This window comes from Centruroides vittatus, unplaced genomic scaffold (genome assembly GCF_030686945.1).
Source record: "Centruroides vittatus isolate TY-2023 unplaced genomic scaffold, ASM3068694v2 contig_955, whole genome shotgun sequence".
Classification (NCBI taxonomy): domain Eukaryota; kingdom Metazoa; phylum Arthropoda; class Arachnida; order Scorpiones; family Buthidae; genus Centruroides; species Centruroides vittatus.
The window spans coordinates 2,433,330-2,449,067 of record NW_027122634.1 but is presented as its reverse complement, the minus strand read 5'-3'; the positions used below and the strand labels follow the sequence as shown (position 1 = coordinate 2,449,067).

The following is a 15,738-nucleotide window of genomic DNA, read 5'->3' as shown; positions in this document are numbered from 1 at the left end:
ATATTTTATATTACTACTCAGACACCTTATACCTCTGAGAAATTATTAATTTAATTATGCAAACGTTTTCCACCTGCTCCACAGGTCATCTTCAAGCAATTTCTTACTTCTGGAATGTTATCTCGTGCAGGTTCGAATATATATGCGCACGATATTTCAAAATTTTTAAAAAACCGTTGGAACATTCCATGTAAAATATAAAATATAAACAATAATAAAAACATTAATAAAATTGATTAAATAAACATATTGATCCGCTAAATAATAATTTAAGGGACGTAAACTAACATAATATATATCTATATTTTTATACGGGATGAGGATATGCTGTATGCTTGATTAAATGGGGTGTTTGTCAATCATGAATTTCCACGCAGTTGGCAAATTCGTTGCGTCTTTATAGTTCAAACATCTACCTGTTGTCCCTGATTTGTATATTTCAAATTTTTCCATGGTTAATGCTAACGATGGTGAGCGTACTTGTTGGATAACTTTGGCTTCATTCCAATTAATTACTGATCCCTCAGTTTGTGCCATTTTTGATAAGGTGGTAGTGCAGTGCCCTTTACTGATGTCATACATATGTTCTTTTAGTCTTTTGTTTAAGCCTCTGTTAGTGACTCCTATGTATTCTTTATTCAGGTCCAATTGATCATTTTCGTATGGGATTTTATAGACCCCAGAGCATTCATCCGCTTTTGTGCTATCTTTGTCGTTCCTGAGGGCACTGTAGATGGTGGGTGCGCGCTTATAAATCAGCTTTGCATTCTTACATTTGGCTATTTCCTTCATTATCGTGGACAATCCTTCTCTGTACGTGAATTTAGTTATTTCCCCGTTTGCATTCCCTTTCGGTTTCTTTTTATTAGGTGTTATGTAAGAGTTTATTAGGTTTTCGACTATTGACTTTTTAAATCCTAGGGTTGTTGCAATGGTTCTAATTCTATTCAACTCTTGTATTCTGTCATACACGTTGGAGCAATAGGCAAATGCTCTTCTAATAATGGCCCTAAACGCCGATAGTTTGTAAGTGGGCGGATCGTTTGATGTGGAGGGAATGTATAGTGGGTCATGCGTGGGTTTGATATATACTTTCGTAGATAAGGAACCTTCTTTAAATGTAACACTGATATCCAAAAAATGTACTTCTGTTGTGCTGAGCTGTTCCAGTTTTAGCATCAGGCCATGGTTATTCGAATTCATCGCATTCAAAAAATGTTGTATCTTTTCGTCTTTTTTCCATACAATTAGTATGTCGTCGACGTATCGTTTGTATAAAACGATATCATCTTTAAATGTTCTAATAGTAGTTTGCTCCAACTTACGTATCACCAATTCACAAAGTAGCCCAGACATTGGGCTGCCCATGGGCACACCTTTCTTTTGCTTATAAATCTTGCCATCGAAAGCGAACACTGAATGGTAACATATTAGGTCAGCCAGTAGTTTCATGTCTTCGGGGTAGGCTGTTACCCTTGGGTCTAACGTGCTGAGGGTGTCCACCAAAGCTTGAAAACATGCATCCAGTTTAATTGATGGATATAGATTTTCGAAATCCATAACTGAAGCAATTTCTTCTTCTACTAAAGATATGTTTTGGAGATCGTTAACCACGTTCAACGGGTTCTTTGTGACATATTGGTTATTCTCAATGTGCTCGGACAAATATCTATGTAGGTTCTTTTCTAGTTTGTAAGTTGGTCCTTTGTGCTTTTCAACCACTGGTCTAATCTGCTTTTTATCTTTATGCGTTTTAGCGAATCCGAAGAGTCTCGGTACACTTGGGCCTGTTACACTTGTTCCTTTGAGAAATGGAAGTATTTTGGTGATTGGTGATTTCTGTAATTTTTTGACCTTCCTGTCTAGGTTATCAATTATATTTTGATCCACCCTTTCGCATTCTGTATTTCTTATATATTCTTCCAGTGTGTTGACATAATGTCGCTTATCCATTATTACTAAATGTTTGCTTTTGTCTGCTCGTGTCAATATTAAGTTGTTGTCGGCCAACCACCGTTTCGTGCGCTTAATTTGTTTCACTTCTGTTTGCCTTGGTCTTTGGTTCATGCTCTTAAGGGTTGTTTTCCAACGAAAATAGTCTTTGTTCCCTTCTTCCATGCCTCTGATTCCTCTTTCAATTTCTGCCATGGTGTTTTTCCAGTCTTTGGTATTGTCCAGGGCATAGTTGGGGCCTTTTTCTAGTACGCTTTTAATATCCGGTGGAATCGATATCTGGTGCCATAATATATACGGAACTGGCTTTTCCTTTGTAATCTTCTTTATTTGCTTGGCACATAACCAACTAAATTTTTTCTTATACTTCATTCTTAATTTATGTTGTAGTTTGTCCGTTAATTTGGTAACACCCGCGTTGATATCCACAAGCACACTGCGGTCTTGTACATTTATTTGATTCTCTAGTTGAATAATTTTATTTAGAGTTTTATACCTTATACTAGCTTTTGCCCGCGGCTTCGCTCGCGTTAAGAAGTATTATTATTAATTAGGTATAGTTTTTGCGGCTTTACTTTTGTTTAGCATGTGTAAAAAATTAGGGCCTACAAAACTTCTTTGTACACAATATTCTTAACTAATCTGTCATTAGGCGCTAAAACTATCAAGCTATTGGGTGAACTCACTCGTGAGCAAGCAACATAAAACTGTCCATGAGAGAAGCAATGTTCTCTCAAGTCAATACCCGCAAATTTGAGAGTTTGCCCCTGAGACTTGTTTATTGTCATGGCAAAGCAGACTTTTAGGGGAAACTGTAATCGTTTAAATTCGAACGGGATATCATTAGGTATTAATGGGATTCGTGGTATAAATACAGTTTCCCCTTTCGCACACCCAGTTAATATAGTGGCTTCCACTATATTGCGATGTAACGCTTTCACTTGCAGTCTCGTACCGTTACAAAGTTTTGGTGGTTTTAAATTTCGCAACAACATAATTGGAGTGCCCACACGCAGAATAAGCTTATGATAAGGCAAACCTGGCGGTTTCAATGAATTTAAAAATTCTACAGGGTAATTAGTAGCGTCATCTGTATTAACCACAGTATCAATCGAAGTATAGACCTTTTCTTCGCCCTCAAACGACATGAGCAGGATATCGTTGATAGCTGCTGCTTGATCGTTCTTTGGAGTAAGTATGGCACGCTCACATAACCATTCAATAGGCTTGTCATGTATATGAATAATGTCTGGATAAACTTTAGACAGCAATTCTTGAACCGTAGTAACAACTGTGCACAATTCTTCCGGGATGGTTATCATTCCATCAAACGATGGAAAATCACCATTACCGATTTTAAAAAGGAGATCTGAAAATCTACCAGCAGACTCATCCCCGCCCAAATGTGCTCTCATATTTTTAGAGAGCTTAAGAATATTAACCTGGGGCCACAAATTAGATTTCTTAATGCATGACTTTACTTCGTCAGCTCTGGTTCCTTTTGGCACGACTGGTAGAGTCTGCCGAAAGTCTCCGGCCAGCAAAACTGTTACGCCACCCATTAATTTTGTATTACCCCTTATATCCCTTAGTGATCTGTTTAAGGCTTCAATACCACCTTTATGAGCCATCGTTATTTCGTCCCACACGATTATTTTTGTACTCTTTAAAACTTCAGCAAAATTACTTTGTTTGGAGATGTTGCAAATGGGAGTCTCGGCAGTGATTAAATTGAGTGGTAACTTAAAAGTAGCATGAGCAGTTCGACCACCTTCGAGTAATGTAGCAGCTATGCCGGACGACGCCACAGCCAGGGCAATGCCGTGAGTACTTCTTACTTTCGCCAAAAGTAAATTAATAAGGAAGGTTTTACCAGTTCCACCTGGAGCGTCTAAGAAGAATATTCGACCGTCATTTGCATCTACACTTGTGATAATTTTATTGTAAACTTCCTGTTGCTCGTCATTCAAGGATGCTTCATTTTTTCTTACTGCGTCTTCTAAGGCCACTGTATCGTAACTGGTCTCCTTCACGTACTCTCTATTTTCAAAATGTATTGATGTTATTGGCTGAGGTAATCCATACTCTTTAAGAGGACGGCCGCCTAATGATAATACGGCATCCTCTAATACCGACAGGCATTTGTTAAATATCAGGTCCGATGAGTGCTCTACATCCACGTCACCTTGCCTTTCCAGTTGTTTTTTAAAGTCTTCAGAAAGGTATTCTTTGTATTTTTCCCAAAGACATAAGGGGTCGGAAACCTGGCAGAACAATAAAATGATAGCAAAAAGCTCTCGAATCATATGCGGTGTTTGACAAAGTGCTGCCTCTTCAAGAGCTGAATCCAAATGCCGATCATCTTCGAGTAGACCTAGAGCCTTGCACGCGGATTGGAAAGTGGGATGTAAGTGACCATCTACAGTTTTCAACGCTTCAAATGAAATTGGGCCTCTGATCTCATGTAGAAGCATTCGAAGGTGGTAGCATTCTGTATTGTTTGGATGAACAGTATAAACCCTACCTAGAACGTATTCTTTTTTGACCCCTGACCATCCTTCAACATTCACTCCTCTCTTCCTTCTCTGAAACGATCGCTTGTTCCAAACGTAATACACAGGGACTTCCGAGTATAGCAATGTTTTTGCAAAGTCATCCACGTTACACAGATCGAAAAAGGAGAGGAGTGTAGTTGTAGGAGGACTACTCAATTTGTCGCACAAGTTCTGCTCATTAAAATAAATTCTCTGTCCATTTAGAAAATGGACAGCAAGGTGCACTACAGGTGGAAAACGCTCATGTATTGGGAATTCAAGGATTCGCCAAACTGCTTCAGCTGAACTTATATATCGACCACTTGCGTAGGTTGTAACTTCATCCTTCCCATCCTTCCCGTTCTCTAAAGTAAACGTAGCCTGATCTGACCCTTTATTAACATATTTGCAAACGTATTTGATTGACTTCACTGAATGGCAATACTCTACGTTCACGTGAGCGTTACATGTTCTTAATAGCACTGGATTATAAGGAACCACCCAACGATTATCTATTGTAACACCCTTGATATTGACAGAGAATCCACCGTCATCCAGAGAACGTCTCCTGTACTGCGGATAACCATCATCACCGGTTTGAGTTTCCTTAATAAGAGCCTTAGGATAACGTTTGCTGCACGAATTATCTTTCATGCATGGAGAATTTCGGTTTAAACTTCCACAGGGGCCATGTATCATATTACTTTTAACAATTTCGTAAAGCTCAGGATCACGATCGGGGTTAGGTATTTCAGCACAAATAATATTGTCAATTTGATCCGGAGTGATGCGATGTTGAAGCCATAAAAGTATATGAATATGCGGAAGACCTCGCTTTTGCCATTCCGTCGAATACATATAGCATCTCACTTCACCGAATATTTTTCCTTTTATCAACAAATCCATGACCTTTTTTACCTTTAATCGAAAGACACGCGAAATAATATCGTATCGATCATGAGATTTTTGTCCTGAAAGTAAGTGCTCATTTATGTCACTCCAGCGTGGGTTACATGTAAAAGTAATAAAAAGGTCGGGACGACCGTAATGTCTAACATAGGTCATGGCGTCTTGCGTTTTTTCGTGCATGTATCTTGGTCCACCAGTAAAAGATGATGGAAGTACTACCATTTGTCCCAGCTGATTTGCTTCAGTATCTTGCCGTCCAATTGCATCTTTTAAATGAATATAATTATCTGCGCGCAATTTGGCTTGATTGTTTTTTATGTAGTTTAGTCTTTCAGTTTCTATTTTTGCGTATTCATCTACCAAATATTGACTAAAAAGAGCGCGATATTTAACCAAAAAGTTATCTTCTCCTTTTCTGATCATTATTCTGTATGAATAAAAACTTACAGCAGAGACTGTTTTTTTCAAGGGCAACTTAGTTGTGGGATCGCATTGTGGTATGTTGATTGAATAGCCATCATCCCCCCAGCAAAACATCAACGGGTATTGCAGCGCGTCATAAGCTGGATGTATCTCACTGATACGCTGAAGTGAGTTACTTCGGCTTTCGAGAATAATGTCTCTTCGGTCAAAATGCTGATCTACCAATACAACAGCCACTTCATTTGCCGTTGGTGCATTAAATCTGCCTCTGTGTTCTCTTTGTGGTTTTTTATCTGCATGTATTACGACCTTGAATGACTCTGAAGGCGATATTTTATCAATGGCTGTTTTTAGATCTTTTATGTATGGGTTCACCTCATGTAACATAAGCTGCAATTGTTTGATTAAATTTGGTCTCAAATCAGGAAATTTAGAACATCGAATATTAGCTTCTCTATCATCTTCACCGACGAAATAAATTTGCAGAAACTGTGCATCCTGCCCAGGTTCCGGTAATATACTTCCAATTAAATGATAGACTTGTCCTTGAACTTTAAAAGTTGGTGAAAAACCGCCTTCTTTTATTTGTTTTCCACCAAAGGAAGTCATTTGAAAACAGGCATTATATTTTCGGATATTATCCATGAAGTGTACATGATTTGGGTGTAAATCATTAACCAGACTGTAAAGTGGTTCAGGCAGTTGTTTAAACGGCTCAAGTTGTACTTTACCGGCGCTACAACACATGCCAGGTGTCTCATCTTTCTACTTCAAGGCATTACACCACTGACACTTGTACGTCATAGAACCTAAGACTACACTGCTGTCAGTTCCATAAGCAATATCTGGGTCATACGCCAAACCCGAAAGCAACTTGCTTCTCCATACACGCTGAATTGCATTTTCTCTATACCGTGACTGAATCACTCTATGCACATCGGTATTCCTGGCCTGATATAGTGCAGCAGATTGCCTATGTTTTTCAGGGTTTGCAGCCTGGTAGGTGGCGACAGCTTGCCTGTGTTTTTCAGGGTGTGCAGCCTGGTAGGTGGCGACAGCTTGCCTGTGTTTTTCAGGGTGTGCAGCCTGGTAGGTGGCGACAGCTTGCCTCTGTACATCAGGGTTTTTTTTCTTATATTCAGACACAGCTTTACGGTGGGATTCAGGTAGAGTCTGTCCATATTTTTTTTGTGCCTTTTTTATTTGATTTTTTCGTGTGTAATTAGTAAACCTTGCCCTACGTTTGTTTTTCTTTTTTTCTATTAATGTCACAGACTCAGATTGGGACAATAAACTTCTTATTAATTTTTCATCATAATTTATTGAAGATACAATAGGTGAATGTTCACGCTCTAAAACAGGTACCTCCTGACAACCCTTATCAACTTTAAGTTGCGAAGGTGTATCAATTCCAAAATCATGTTCTTCTACAGCTACCTCCATACGACGCCGAGTAATTTTCTGTGCTGCTATGGGAAGATAGGCATCAAAATGCCCACTGGACAAATCTTGGCTGAATCGTAATCGCCTTACCGGATAGTCGTTAGATCCAGATTCCGTATATATATGAGACCGTTTCTATAAACTTCAAACTTAAATGGGAATATTAATCCTGCTGCTATTAACTCACAAAATCCGCCATAAGTAGCATTTTTCATCATATCAGCAAAATATTCGTCAGGTGTTACGTAGTTATCACCATTCCTGTCGTGGGTCATAATTGAAAACTTTCTCCAGTCATTAACCACATATCTGACAATTTCTGAACGCACCTCCATCGCTCTATCTTGTGTTCCGTACATTAAATAAGAGAGAGCACGAAACAAACATGCACCGTCACCAACAATAGGGACGACAGTACATTCTTCAACTTCTCCATTAACGTTCAGATTTTCTTTAGCCATTTTAAAAAAAGCTAACCGACAAAACCTACTAACGCCATCTATTGTCAACATTTAGAAGTAAAAATTATTTTGTTCGTCTTAATTTATTCGTTCCATTAGGTACTGATAGGTTCAAACTAATACATTTACATCCTCCATCATCCCTTATTTTATCTCCATGGGGGTTGAATTTATCAAAATCCTATTTAAGCGGACGTCTTCGTCATAGTAGCTGCAATCTTTAATTTCAGTTCAATCAGTCGAAAATCTAAGAAGATTTATACAAACTTTCATCCCCTATTTTATCCCCTCAGGGGTGGAATTTAGCAAAATCCTTTCTTAGGGGATCCCTACGTTATAGTAGCTTTATGCATGCAAAGTCTCAGCCGGATCGGTTTCATACAAACTTTCATACAAAGTTTCATACAAACTTTCATTCCCTATTTTATCCCCTTGGGGGTAGAATTGATCAAAATCCTTTCTTAGCGGATGCCTACGTCATAACATCTACTTGCATGCCAAATTTCAGCCCGATCGGTCTAGTGGTTTGGGCTGTGCGTTGATAGATCACTGTAAGTCAGTCAGTCACCTTTGAGTTATATATATTTAGATATAACAGTTTTAAACAGATCTATATTTAAAACCTGGATAAATTAAATAGAAAATATAATTATTTTCGATTTATCCATATCCTCATCTGTAATTTAAAATTATCATGTTTTTAATTCTTTTATAAACCAAATATACTTTTTCATTCTTTATACATGATATAAAATTCAAAGATGTAATCTATATATATAAAAATGAATGCATGTCTGTGTGTGTGTTTGTCCTTCATGCATTACCACACCATTTATCCGATTGCCATGAAACTTCGGGAAGTTGTTTAATACACCCCCGCGAAGGTTTCTGGCATATGTGAAGACCACCATTTCCCCCCTTTCAAAAATATATTTATATATGGATTAAAATGCATTGCAAAGACGACGAGCGTCTATTTCTAAACGCCCTCTACCCGGCAAAACATTGGCTCTTACTTTCTTGGCCATTACTCCCCTGTTTTAGGAGTCGTTCGGCCAATCGGGTTATTCATTTGTGACGTCATAAAAGGTCGCCAGCTATATTCCGAAAGCTTCCGGAAATAAAATCTTAAGGCCGTCAACAACCATTGTTCGGCAGTTAATGACGACCATTTCCATTTCGATATTTAATTTCGTCGCCAATACGGTTTAAAATACGAACAACTCCATATTTAGAAAATTTATACCGAATTCGAAATTCGTCTTCGGAATAGATTTTTAACGAATTATTTCGACATTGAATTACTGTCACCCTTCGTAACTGTAGAAATAAATAATTTTAAATATTTTATTATTACTATTATATATATCTTTTGTTTCTATAAAAGATTTCGGTAATTATTAAAATTGTCTCGTTTAAATTAACAGAACGTTATGTAACTACAATGACCCCAAAATGCATTAACGTTTTATAACCGACACTATATTCGAATTGTAAATAAATGCATCTAATTTAAATTAATTGTAGTTTAAAGTCTTCTCCCTTTGAATATCGAAATTTGAACATTTAAAACAAATTTAAAGTATTTAATTTTGTTATTTTTGCTCCAAGCAATTAATTAATGGTTAATAATGTCGATTCGTACCGTTTACAACATTTATCAAAGGAACGATATTCAATTTTTTATCTAAACTTTTCCACCAATAAAACTACAAAAAGCCCTCTAAACCTGCTGTCGAGCGAGTTTAGAAAGTAGGTCAATTAACAAATATTTTGCCAAATCCGAATTAAAAAATTTTTGTAATAAAGAAACCGTCCTTTATTTTTAAAAAATGCAATTAAAATACTTAAAATATTTCATCTATGACGTAAAACCTATGACGTAACGCGTGACGCAATTGTTGTAACGTTCGACTGATTCGAATTCGTTCCATTTCGTATTGTCGGCGCCATCTTGGAATAGAACGTTTTCCAGAATTTGCGAATTATTTTTCCCTCCATTTCGACATTTTTGTACGAATTTTAATAACGAAAGCTTGCGTAACGTAGGTAACTTAATATTTATCGATTAATTAAATATCAAAATTGAATAACTTAATTTAAATTAGATACGCTTTAAATCTAGATTTGCGGCCTGTAACTTGTAAGGATACGGAAGACGTTTTTATAATTCTATTTATCACGAATTTCTTAGCGACATTTTACAAAAAGGGGATCATTTTAGCATTTTAAACAAAACATTTTCAATTAGTTAATATTCTGACGTAAAACCTATGACGTAACGCGTGACGCAATTGTTGTAACGTTCGACTGATTCGAATTCGTTCCATTTCGTACTGTCGGCGCCATCTTGGAATAGAACGTTTTCCGGAATTTGCTAGTTATTTTTCCCTCCATTTTGACATTTTTCGAACAAGTTGAATTTCATAAACCCGAATTACACAGGCAATGTAATTTTTTTTTGATTTATAAGAGATCAAAATTGAATAATTCTCGATAGAATATTAAATGTAAAAATATTTTTAAATTTAAATTTTCATTAAAGGTATTTAAGGTTGCTTCCATTTATCATCGAATTAAATCATCAGATTAATATTATATTCTTTTGGATATTGTTTTATATTCTTTTCAATGAGACAATAAATGTCCAGAAATTTAGTTTAAAGAGATAATGCTTAATTAATTAATTAATCAATCATCTCGATCTTTTCCATTCTTAATAATTAAATTCTTAAATTATTCTAGGAAGACTTATCATTCTCAAATGTAATCCCTTTTGCACAGAGACATGCAATCATTTTGGAAACTTCTTGGGCTGAAAAAATTAATAAGCAAAACAACAGAAAGGTAAGGCATTTTAATTTATGATACATTAATGCAGTAAAAAATAATATATAAAAGTTTAGAACCTTTATTGCCCAATCTAAGAGTTATTATTGTATAATCATGCTTGAAAAGTAATGTTATTCATTCAGGCATTAACACGAGTTACAATTTTAATTAGAAAAAATAATTTATTGATATAACCAGAATTTTACAATTCATGTATTATTGTTCAATGATACAGATATTTTTAAATTAAAAAGTAAGTTTAAAATACCACAAACTCAGTCCATTGGAAACTCAAATTGGTAAGATTTCCTCCACTAAAACCTTCTCTCTGTAACATACACAAATCAGATAAGAATAAGATTTTTTTCTGTCTTATAAAGGTCTGAAAAAATGTTTAGAATAAATTAGTCCTTCAAATTATATTTATTTGATAATAAGATAAATTATTAACATTAAGAAAAACATGAGCAGAGAGTTAAATCTTAATGTAAATTGTTGGAAAATTATTGATGAGAATTTAAAATTTCTATCTATTGATAACAGCATTAAAAAAAATTAATTTTTAGCTTGTAGTCAAATAAAGTACACACTTAAACAGTTTTATTTATACAAATATCATATTGCCATTAATTCCAAATCAAAACCACCTTCCTAAATTTATTATTACTTTTTGGAATTCAGCAATAATAATAATGTTTCATTATTACTTATGTTTCCTTATACTGATTTTATGTACCTTTTCATTCCTTGTATAATATTAATTTTAATATATTTTATTGAGAATTCTGATGTTATGTATGATATAATCATAACATATAACAAAACATATGTGATATATTATTTATAATTTTTCGTGTGATTGTATAGTAAATATATTTGAATATTATCTTGTATTATTGTGATGAAAAACAATTTCTTTCCCATTTTAAGAACTAATCGATTTTATATACACATATAAAGTTTAACCTATAAAGATTTCACTTGACTAAATATTTTTATTTGTGAAATGCTGTTTGTACAAAGGCATATCAATTTAGTTTGCTGTTGATTATGCAATTTACAATTGTAAAAATCCAAATGAATTTGTTGACTACAAATATATACTGACCACAAATCTAATTTAATACATTTGTGTACCCATTCTAATTATAATGTAGTTTGAAAGAAAAATTGAAAGTAATCGACAAAAATTACTAATTTATTACAGTTTGTACATTTACCAAAATAATTAATAAACAAAACTAATTTTTGTAATATTTCCTTATTGAGTATTATTTTCAATTGAGGCAATTTAATGCGATTGCTCATTCTTAAAGTATACAACTTAACAACACGCAATACTCAAATCCTCAGCTTTACACAAATCAAATCATACCACTACACTTAATTTTAATTTACTTGCATTAACATCTATAATGTCAATTATATAAACAGAAGTTCTATCTAAGCTATAATTAACTCTTATTTTTGCTAAACATAATGTTAAATTTTAGAAAATGCAACAATTTTAAATAAACCATTTCTTTTATTTTTCTCTTAGCAAATGGTTTAATTTTTAATATGTATATAAATTGATGAAAATGAAGCTTAACTAGAATTTTAATTTTTGTTCTCTTACTTTCATAGTAAAAATAGCTGTTTTTTCAACTCTTCTATGTAACTGGAATACATTCATGATTCTGATATTTTATTTTTTACATGTTTAACAGCTTTAACTTATTGTGAGCAGTTACAGCCAGGAGTTATGATGTGACATCATATAGGTTTATGACATTCCACTAGATCAGCTATGTGTATGACAATTACTTCGTGAATAATAAGTACACATCTAAATATATAAAATTACTTGTTTATTCATATTTTAGAATCTACAATTTTAAATAATGCTTTTTTTAATTGTTTGGTTATCTGCTCCACAGATAATTTTTTTTTCATATTTCTACTCTACGATACCTGTAACTGATGATGGGGATAGTCTTTTAGAAAATGTTGATATCAAACTTTGTCACTGCAATCCTTTAAAAACATTTCCATTATGGCAAAAAGCACACTATTTTCTTCTGTAAATGGTCAGTAAATTATATTACTTTTTGTATTCTCGGGACCATTTTAATTTTAAATTTTGTAAAATAAAACTGACATTCAGAGTTTGATTTAGTCTTGATTTTTATTTTGGACTATTCATTCCTATGTTAATTAAGTACAATAAAATTAAATATGATAAAGAAAATTTAAACCTAATGTAATAGAGATCAGTGTAAAAACATAATATTAATTATGAATTATTGTAAAATTTATATTTTAAATAAAAAATCAATCTATTTAAATTTTCATACTATATTTCACTATATCTGTAAGGAAGTAATACTTCTAATTTATAATATTTGTAATTTAATGTGATTGCTTTGACGACAAACTAAATTAATTTTTTTATTGCATTTTTTGGAATCCTTTCTTTTTTCATTATTGTTCAATATGGTATAGAAAAATACTTTTTGGATTTGTTGTACTTGTTTAAAATGAAACAATATAGTTTTGAAGAATATTAAAAAGTGTATTTGAGAGAGCGTGCTTATTTTTTACAGTTAAATATACACATAACACCTCATTACAGTAAACACTGATAAAATAAAATTTCAGTATAGCAAAAAATTTGAACTTATAGTTGGCCACTTGTAAAACTTGGCTTGAGAGCTGTCAATATAAATATCAGAGTACCAAAGGTTTTTTCACTATACTGAACATTCCCAGTATATCAAAACATTGGGATGGGCTGGATGAAAATGATTATGAAGTTCCATAAATAACTGCACAAAAGAGGCATGTCTAGAAGATGCCTTAAGTCAAGGCTAGTGTGCGGGTGGACTGGATTCTTCATTATCCATATTAGAATATTCTGGAAGTATTCAGAACAACAAAGGTAAAAATCTATAAAAGAGTGGATGACACCAGTGAAAGGACCTCTCAGACCACAGGACAGGAAGTCAGCATACCAGAAGATGACTAAAGGATTGATACTAGGAAGTCACAAGAAGGAGGAAGCAAATAAGAGTTTTATATTCAATGAATCCTTACACTACTTTAGTACCAGATGGGTAATATACTTTACTATGCTGTAGTTATGATCCATCAGTCACTGAAAGTAATCTTGTCAGACTTCATAATGAAATATGCCAAAGGGGAAAAATGCAACCAATTTTCATTGTTTAAAAAGCTTCTTTCTACAAGAAGTTGAGTCTGAGTAAAAATTAGATATTGCAAGGGAGTTTGGCATCAGCCTTTCCATTCTGTCAATGATTTTAAAAGATTATTCAACATTGAAAACAGTTAAATAGATCCAATGTTGAGTCCAGCAGGAATAAAATGCACAGCACACAGTTTGAGGATGTGCAGAAAGTTATTTTCATCTGGTTTCAAGATGTTCAAGTATGCCACTGTCCCATGGGCAGTTCCTTCTTTTTACAGGGATTTTGTGAAAAGTATGGAATTATCTCAAAATCTTTATGCAGAGAAACATTGATGTTTCATTGCACATAGCATGTGCATGGACTACAGACAAGATACAATATTTAAGTACAGCACAGATGACATTTTCAATCCTGACGAAACAGGCAGTTTCTTCCAATTGCTGCAGCATTGGACGCCAACCATTTTGGATGACTGCTGCAGAGGAAGCAAAAATTCTAAATAATGATAAACTGCCATGTTTTATTGCAGTACCTCAGGTAAGAAATGATCTCAAACTACACTACACTGTATTCTTTCATCCCCTTTATCCTAAGAATGATCACAGACTGATATCACTGTACAGTACATGACATAGATATGGAGAATATGAGATCCTTAATCATTTCAAATGTCTTAGCAGAAAACTATACTTCACTGCAGGGCAGAGATGAGGAATCTTTTTTTTAACTAAAAGGATTCATCCTACTTCAGAAAAACCTAGTGAACCTGTATAATATATTGCAGGTTGCATAATATGTTTAGTATACATGCACCAATAATATACTTAAACTATACTTAATTACATTTTTTATTGGAAAAGAGAAAGAAAAATATATTTTCATAGCACAAGTTTAATTTTGCTGTCTTGAATTTCATCACTCTATATTTTGTTCGGTAGCAATATAAACCACAAAATGTCACAGGTTCTCCACCCTTGATGTAGGAAAACTACCTTTTTCTAGTTCAAAGTATATATGTTATACTAAATAATATTAGTTAATGGTGATGTCCCTTCCACTTAACTGACAGAATTATTATTATCGTTTTCACAATGTTTGAGCAAAATATAAATTTTGTTGAATTTTTGTATTCAAAATTTCAGGAGTTTTCAAGGTTTATATGCATAACATATGATAAGAACTATGATCTTACATTGTACAGTTATATTTGTTTTTAAAATGCCAAAACCTAATCTAATAAGTATTCTTTTGGCTATCAAATAGAAGAGAATTATAAATTCCAGTGCTTTTTTACATTCTCAATCGACCAAAAAGCACAAGATTGAAATTTAAAAATTGTTTTTACTGAATCAGCAAAATTATTTATTAACATAACATTATTTCCAGAATTACAGTGGATAAAATTCTCAAAAATTATCAGAAAATAGAAACTGCAGTCTTAAAAGGAAGTATATAGTGAAATTTAACAATTGGCATGCAGCATAACTTCCTTTGAGGACAAAAATTACACACTATGGGTTTAAGTCAACTACCGGCTAACGTCAACACTTACAGTCTCACAAGTAGCAATGCTAATGTGAGTCAATCATAATATATTATCATATTTGTCAGATACACTAAGTTTATGGTTTTCTTTACAAAATCTTTATATAAATCTTATTACTTTTGATAACTTGAAAGATTCATAAAACAAAATAAAAAAAATTCAAATAAGTTAATGACAGTGGCATATTATAGCTTCATGAAGCCCATGTAAATTTGAATTAGTACAGTGGTGTTGACTTTAGACATTTTACTTTGGGTGAATTTTTTGAGGAAAATATTTTCTTGTAAAAGATTCATTTGGGGCCACCTGTTAGTGGAGGCCCCAGGCAATTGCCCGTAGGATAACAAAAATATTTTTGTCTATTTTTATTGTTAGATTTACTATTAGATATTGTGATATAGATATACTGTTTCGTGTATAACATTGCTATTGCAAATTTATTTAATTTT

The 15,738-nt window shown here is 33.6% G+C and overlaps 1 protein-coding gene and 1 long non-coding RNA gene across 3 annotated transcripts; one reads left to right on the top strand and one right to left on the bottom strand.

The window, feature by feature from the left end:
* Positions 1 to 339: 339 nt before the first annotated feature.
* Positions 340 to 2,325, bottom strand: LOC136985167 (uncharacterized). The gene has a single exon (XM_067282375.1). The coding sequence runs from the start codon at positions 2,323 to 2,325 to the stop codon at positions 340 to 342; it is 1,986 nt and encodes a 661-aa protein (XP_067138476.1).
* Positions 2,326 to 9,703: 7,378 nt separating this feature from the next.
* LOC136985176 (uncharacterized) lies at positions 9,704 to 12,369 on the top strand. 2 transcript variants are annotated; one of them, XR_010882298.1, is made up of 3 exons: positions 9,704 to 9,768; positions 10,469 to 10,570; positions 12,265 to 12,369. It is a non-coding gene; the product is annotated as an uncharacterized lncRNA (long non-coding RNA). The 2 variants fall into 2 exon arrangements; XR_010882299.1 differs by lacking the exon at positions 9,704 to 9,768 and adding an exon at positions 10,072 to 10,173.
* The last annotated feature ends 3,369 nt before the right edge of the window (positions 12,370 to 15,738 follow it).

What these genes read in the sequence shown, in the direction of transcription:
- LOC136985167 (XM_067282375.1), bottom strand. Translation starts at nt 2,325, where the DNA reads ATGAAGTATAAGAAAAAATTTAGTTGGTTATGTGCCAAGCAAATAAAG.